This window comes from Lonchura striata, chromosome 15 (genome assembly GCF_046129695.1).
Source record: "Lonchura striata isolate bLonStr1 chromosome 15, bLonStr1.mat, whole genome shotgun sequence".
Classification (NCBI taxonomy): Eukaryota; Metazoa; Chordata; class Aves; order Passeriformes; family Estrildidae; genus Lonchura; species Lonchura striata.
In genome coordinates this window covers 7,117,071-7,123,180 of record NC_134617.1, presented here as the reverse complement: position 1 = coordinate 7,123,180, position 6,110 = coordinate 7,117,071, and the positions used below count along the sequence as shown (strand labels likewise).

Genomic DNA, 6,110 nt, shown 5'->3' with positions numbered 1-6,110 from the left:
TGCTCTGGAGAGAAATGGTGATGGGTTTCAGAGGTGTAGAGACTTGCAGGACTGTGGCAGCTGAGGAGGAACCCCAGCCCTGGGTAGCAGCTGCTGAAGGGGTGACCTGGTAGAGTGAGAAGGTGCTGGCATGGCAAGTCACAGCCCATGTGCTGTGCATCAGCCCAGCACTAAATAATGCCCTGGGGAATGCAGAATGGAAACAACAACTGGATGGAAGGATTTTATTTGTTTCCTCTGTCAAAAGCAGTGATACATGCAGTTGGCACAAGACTTGTTAGGCATTAGAGTCATAAATATCCACAGGGAGAGAAATTTAAATGACAGCAGAGCAGTGAGGACAAGCATTGCTTAAACCCCAGCATTTACCTGAGAAGGGAGGGGCAGGTGTGGAGGGGGCAGAGCAGGCTGGGACCTCCTGGGTTCAACTTTCTCCGTCAGCTTTAATGAATGCTGGAGCCACCTTCACTTCCATTCTTGCTGTATGGATAGTTCAAAAACAGAGCTGAGAAGCTGCCCGGATCCATAGCACTAATGAGTTTCAACAGGAGAAAAAAATATTTGAGGTAAGAGATGTGAGGATGAGGAGCTCAAACACTCTCACCTTTTGATCCTTGAGCATATTTACACTCATGTTGGTGCTGAGTAGAAATTGCTTTTTCATTTAATCTGCTTGAGGGTGGTTTGGAAATCACTTGTGAGCATTTTTATAATTTCAGCTTTCCAATGCTGTTTTTCATCTTAGCTGCTGTTGAGCAAACAGCCTGGTCCCTCTGCTCTTTGCTGTGCCAAAACATTTATTCCTAGTAGTAGTAATAATTAGGCTGATATTGCTTTGCAGTTCTCTCAGCTACATCTCCTGACTGGCTGTGGAGAGTGTGGCACCAGACACAGGTGGGTGAGGTTGCTCTGACTGCAGGAGAAAGTGCCAATGGCAGCTTCTCTGATGGAGAAGTCTCTGTGTGGCAGTGAGGGATGGCTTGGGCACGTGCCCACTACCCCATGCCAGGACCTCCCAGCCTCGTGGGAATGCTTCTCATCCTACAGACATCCCATGTAGCAACACCATCAACATGAATCGTTTGTATATGCTGGGTGCTGGGTGGCTGGGACATGCACATTTGCTTTTTTCCACGTTTCAGTCTTGCAGCATGAAGCAAAGCTCGCTCCACATCATCAGCACAGTCAGGTAAGCGAGAATACAGAAGCACAGGTATGATAGGAAACACGAGTTATTATTTTACATTCAGGTTCTATCAGCACCAGCCCAGCATCCCTAGGCTGCCCCTCAGCCCAGGCTGCTCTTCTGAGCCTGCAGAGCTCTGTGTGGGCTCATGGGCTCCCCACACCTGAGCAGCACATCCTGTGGGTGCCTGTGGTGTGCAGCCTGGCTGTGACAGTGCAGAGTCCAACGTGATGCCTTTTTCCAGCTGGCTCCACAACAGCCACAGCACTGGCACAGCAATGCCCACCAGGGCTCCCAGCTCTCCTCCTGCCAGGGCTAAGTCCAGGAGTAAAGGGAACAGAATTGTGACAGGGTAAGCACCAGGAAAATCCCCACCCAAGGAGTTGTAATTCCACCTTGCCCTCCAGCAAATCCTCTTAATAGACTTCTTATGATTTTTAAGAAGTAATTCTTTATGCTACTGCTCTAATGGGTGACCTCTCCAGTGGGATCCTGGTGTTGAGGCAGGGATCTGTGATGGGTCTCCCAGTAAATGTGTGTGTCAGAGAAAGTGCATTTCGTACTGAGCCTTAGGCAAAGAGTTCCTTTTTGAGTAACTGTACTCAGGTGTCAGCAACATCTGGCTGCTTGGCACTGGCTGGAAAGCACTGGTGTTTCCATGTTCCCACTTCTTCTCCAGCAGATGGGATTTGTGTTCTCTCCAGCTCTCTCCAGCTCTCTTCATGCTCAGGGCAGTTCTCAGCAGTAGGTGGGAGGAGATGCTTTATGAACTGTTGCCTTTCCAAAATAAAAACTGATTGCTGTTTCCTTAGCAGATGAGACTCTGAATTGTCCCTTTGCCCACGGATGAGGGATATGATGGATCACAAGAGTCTGCCTGACTCGCATGCATGTTCAAGCCATGTTTTCTGTGTGAGAACTCCAGGGAGAGCTGCTAGAGCACAGGGTGGTTGTATCTTGTGAATAAAATTATTCTAAGCAGCTACTTCTTCACACTTCAGCAATGGCTGGGAGCAAACAAGCTTTTATCTTTGCTTCTTTCCAGATGCATCTGTGCTCTGAAATCCAGTTATGGATGGTGGCTTTTTTAGGTACCTGGAAAGACTCAAAGTATCTCTGCTTAGTGGGAACACCACCCATGACATTTTTGTCACAGTGAGAAGTTTTTCTTCCTTCTTTTTCATCTATGCCTGCTGTATTGAACAAATTCTGCCTTTCTTCAGAGCAGGGCGAGGCAGGGTTTCCTGCCACCTTCCCTCTGGCTGAGGGTGCCAATTGCTCTTCAGTGTTAATGAACATGGGGCCATTTTCTTTCTGACTGTGGTTATTCCCTAAAACTGTTCCCTCAGCCCTTCTGAGATACCTCAGCTCTGAGCATACTGCTTCTTTCTGAACCGGTCTTGGGGAGGGAAGCCTTGGAAAACTGAACACTCGTGGAAAACTGGTTTTCCCTGTGTTTTTTTCTTCCAGGTTTGTGGGATGAAGGTCACCATTTGGGGCAGAAGAGTTGCACTGTGAGTAACTACTGCTGGCACTTTCAACATAGGAAGAAGCCTTGGAGGAGCAAAGATTTCCTGCATTGGTGTAAATTTGTTCCAGGGGGTCCTCTCTGGACCAAAAGTCGGTTTCTGCAGGTGAGACTTTTCCCAGTGGCACCACATTCGAGATGAAATTGGTCAATTTGCATTTTGACCTTTCCTGCTGTGTCGCCACAAGTGGTGGAGAACCTGACACATCCTCAGGGGTCTTCAGGGTCTTTCTGTCCTTACCCTTACGTCTGCTTTCCAGAAGGGCTGGGAAGGTGGGTCTGGCGAGGTGGCAGATGGATTGGATGTAGTCGTCGCTGGAGTACGAGTCTGGGCTGGCTGCAGCACTTCCAGCACACTTTGGGTTGCTGCTTGGATCCTCCATCGCTTCCTCGTGGGTTTCCCGTATGGTTGGGAGAGGCTTGGAAAGGCTCAGTCTGATCCGGGGTGCCATGGCTGCAAGGAACAGAGTAGACCTGATTAGCATGTGAAAATCTGCCGTGGTAAAGAAATCCTGGGCTTGTTTCTACCTGAGCCACTGATGTCTTCTTGTGGTAAACATGGTTGTTAACAAAAACTGCATTTTAAGTCTGCTGGCAGTACTTTTATATCCATGGCTTCATAAAGACCTTCATAAATGTACCAAAGAAGACAAGTCATTAAATGTGGCAGTAAATAGAGGGTTCATTAAGGAGATCAGCAATGGTGCTCCCTCCTGAAGCAATTCAAGGGAGCACATCTGGAGAGGTATGGGACAGTGGCATGAGCTTGTCTCACTGCCCTTGTTGGAGCAGCAGGGCACAAACTACTCTCCTTATTTAATGCTCCATGTCTGTTCACTGTGACAGGGCTCCGACTTCACTCTTAGCCCAAGCAGGCAGGAGCTGAACCCAGCAGGAGAGGAGCTGCCCTGCCCCTATGGGAAGCAATACCAAAATGAAGCAGCATTACAGTGGTGTCTTCTAGAAGCTGCCAGTGAGAATGTACACGGTCACTTTTGTCCATAGTTCATAAATGTAGTTATGGAGACGTAGGTCCTCCCCTGAGTGTTTACATGGAGTCAAAGGGATTCAATTAATGTCCTTTATATTCAAACAGTCATCCTCTGCTCATTTTAAGATGGATTTCCAACAAACAGCTCCTATTACTTAGTTAAATATATTGAATTACAAATTTTTCAGTATATTTTGTGCTGCAGTGTTTTCTAACAGTACTGACGTTTTTTTCTCCAAACACTCCCCGCTGTGCTTTGCTTATCTCCCCTTCTGGCAGAAATGACCATATAGCCTGGATTTTTTTTTTTTTTTTTTTTTTTTACTGCTTCCCCCAATGAAATTCGTATGTGACTAATCTGCAGACACAATATAGCTTTGTTGTGTGATTAAATGCAAAAGTGCTTTGCTAGCTATTTTAATGCCTTGCTTGTCATTGCTGGAAATAAATCTGGCTTTGTTGAACCTCCCTGCAAAGCTGCAGATCACACAGGGAGCACAAATGAGCAGCTCGTGCCGAGCCCAGGGTAGAGCTCGCCTGGTGCCCATCCCTCCCCAGGCTGCTGCCGGCCCGCCCTGGTTTTCCGATGTGCTGCCGGTAAAGCAGCCAAGCTGGGATTTGCTGACCTGAGAGCAGGAGATGCTTGTTTTAAACCTTAGGGCCCTTTTTATCCTTTTTTCCTGCCTGCTCTGTTTCTCTCATGTATTCAAACCTCAAAGAAGAGGCTGGTTCCTTCCTTCCCTCCCAGCCCTTGCTGAGCTCGGCGCTGTCAGAGCCTGGGCCCGGCAGCGGGAGCGGCGGATGCTCCCGGTGAGCGGCGCGGGCATGTCGTGTTAAATCGCGACAGCGCTAATCAGTAACTAAGTCCTGCCAACACGCCCTTCCTGCGGAAGGAAATTTAAATTACCTATTCGCAGTAACACTCTTCCGATGATGGGATGGATCAGGTCCCGGCGGATGCCATCCCCTTCGCCCTGGCGTGGCCGAGGTCACCTCCCCGTCACCACCCCGGCGAGCTGCCCGCAGCTTCCCTTCCACCACGCCTGGAGCATCGCTGGCTGCCGGCAGCGCGGATATTCCCCGCGACCCCCGCGGCCAGACCCCCGCCCTTACCTGCGGCTGCGGCGGCCCGGCCGCGGCTCTGCCCCGCTCCGCACGGGAGATGCGCCGCCGCTCTGACACCAGCCCGTGCGCCAGCTCCCAGCCTCAGTCAGCTGATCCCGCTGCCTGCTTTGTTGCTGCTGCTAAATATATCCCCTGGCTGCCTGCCCTGCCCTGCCCGAGCCGCCGCCGGCGGCCGCCGAGGCACCGGGGCAGCGGCCGGGCCGGCGGCCCTCGCCCGTCCTGCGGCTCCGGGCCCGGCGGCAATTCCCGTGCCAAGGGACCGTGATGCGCCAGGGGAAGGGCTGCCGGTGCTCCACGCTGGGCTGGGAAAAGAGGAGCCGTAGCTCCTTCGTGCTTTATTGCTGGAAGGGGAATTCTTAGGGTTTGGGGCTGTTTTTCTTCCTTCTCTGCCTTATTTTGTCAAGAAATTTATGCTGGTTTGCCCAAGAGGCAGTGGGTGTTGGCAGCTTCTTTAGTGCTGCTCTCTGCTCTCTTCTGTCTCTGCTCCCATTCTGCTCTGAGCCGAGCATCCCTAGGCCAAGCTGTACATCCCTGGGCCAAGCTGTACATCCCTAAGACAAGCTGTACATCCCTAGCCCAAGCTGTACATCCCTAGCCCAAACTGTACATCCCTAGCCCAAGCTGTACATTCCTAGCCCAAACTGTACATCCCTGGGCTAAACTGTACATTCCTAGGCCAAAGTGTACATCCCAGGCCAAGCTGTACATCCCTGGGCTGAGCTCTGCAGCCCTGGGCTGAGACCCACATCCCTGGATTAGGCTTTACGTCCTGGGCCAAGCTGTACATCCTTGGGTTGTGCTGTACCTCTCTGAGTTGTACATCTCTAGGCCAAGTTGTACATCCCTGAGCTGAGCCACACATCCTGGGATTCAGTTTACACCCCTGGATTGAGCTGTACACCCCTGGGCTGAGCTGTGCATCCCTGGATTGAGCTGTGCATCCCTGGGCTGAGCTGTGCCCCTCTGGGTGGAGCTCTACATCCCTGGGCTGAGCTCTGTATCCCTGGATTGAACTGTGCATCCATGTTGCTGTGGAGGCACAGCAGCAGCTGGCCCTGCCATGGCACCTCCCAGGGCTGTGCTCCACCAACCCCCCTCTCCCACTGCTCCCAGGATCATCCCAGCTTGTGTTTTTCTGAGGCCACACAAGTGCATTACAGCAAATTGCTTTGCCAGAAGGACTGGCAGCATCCGACCTTGTGGGTCCCTGGGCAGCGGGGATTTGCCTTTGTTTCCTGGCTTATTAACATGCTGCAAACTGATTGCAGTTCTGGAGTAAC

The 6,110-nt window shown here is 51.2% G+C and overlaps 1 protein-coding gene across 2 annotated transcripts; it reads right to left on the bottom strand.

The window, feature by feature from the left end:
• Nucleotides 1–210: 210 nt before the first annotated feature.
• Nucleotides 211–4,999, bottom strand: LOC110482748 (uncharacterized). Of its 2 annotated transcripts, none has more exons than XM_021552213.3 (2): nt 4,819–4,999; nt 211–3,168 (listed from the first exon to the last, which is right to left on the bottom strand). In XM_021552213.3, exon 2 carries the CDS (start codon nt 3,164–3,166, stop codon nt 2,177–2,179), a length of 990 nt encoding a protein of 329 aa, XP_021407888.2. In that variant the 5' UTR covers nt 3,167–3,168; nt 4,819–4,999; the 3' UTR covers nt 211–2,176. The 2 variants fall into 2 exon arrangements, with proteins under 2 accessions (XP_021407888.2, XP_021407889.2); XM_021552214.3 differs by lacking the exon at nt 4,819–4,999 and adding an exon at nt 4,613–4,802.
• Between the last annotated feature and the right edge of the window lie 1,111 nt (nt 5,000–6,110).

Coding starts and splice junctions, on each gene's coding strand:
- LOC110482748 (XM_021552213.3), bottom strand. CDS start 3,166: ATGGCACCCCGGATCAGACTGAGCCTTTCCAAGCCTCTCCCAACCATA.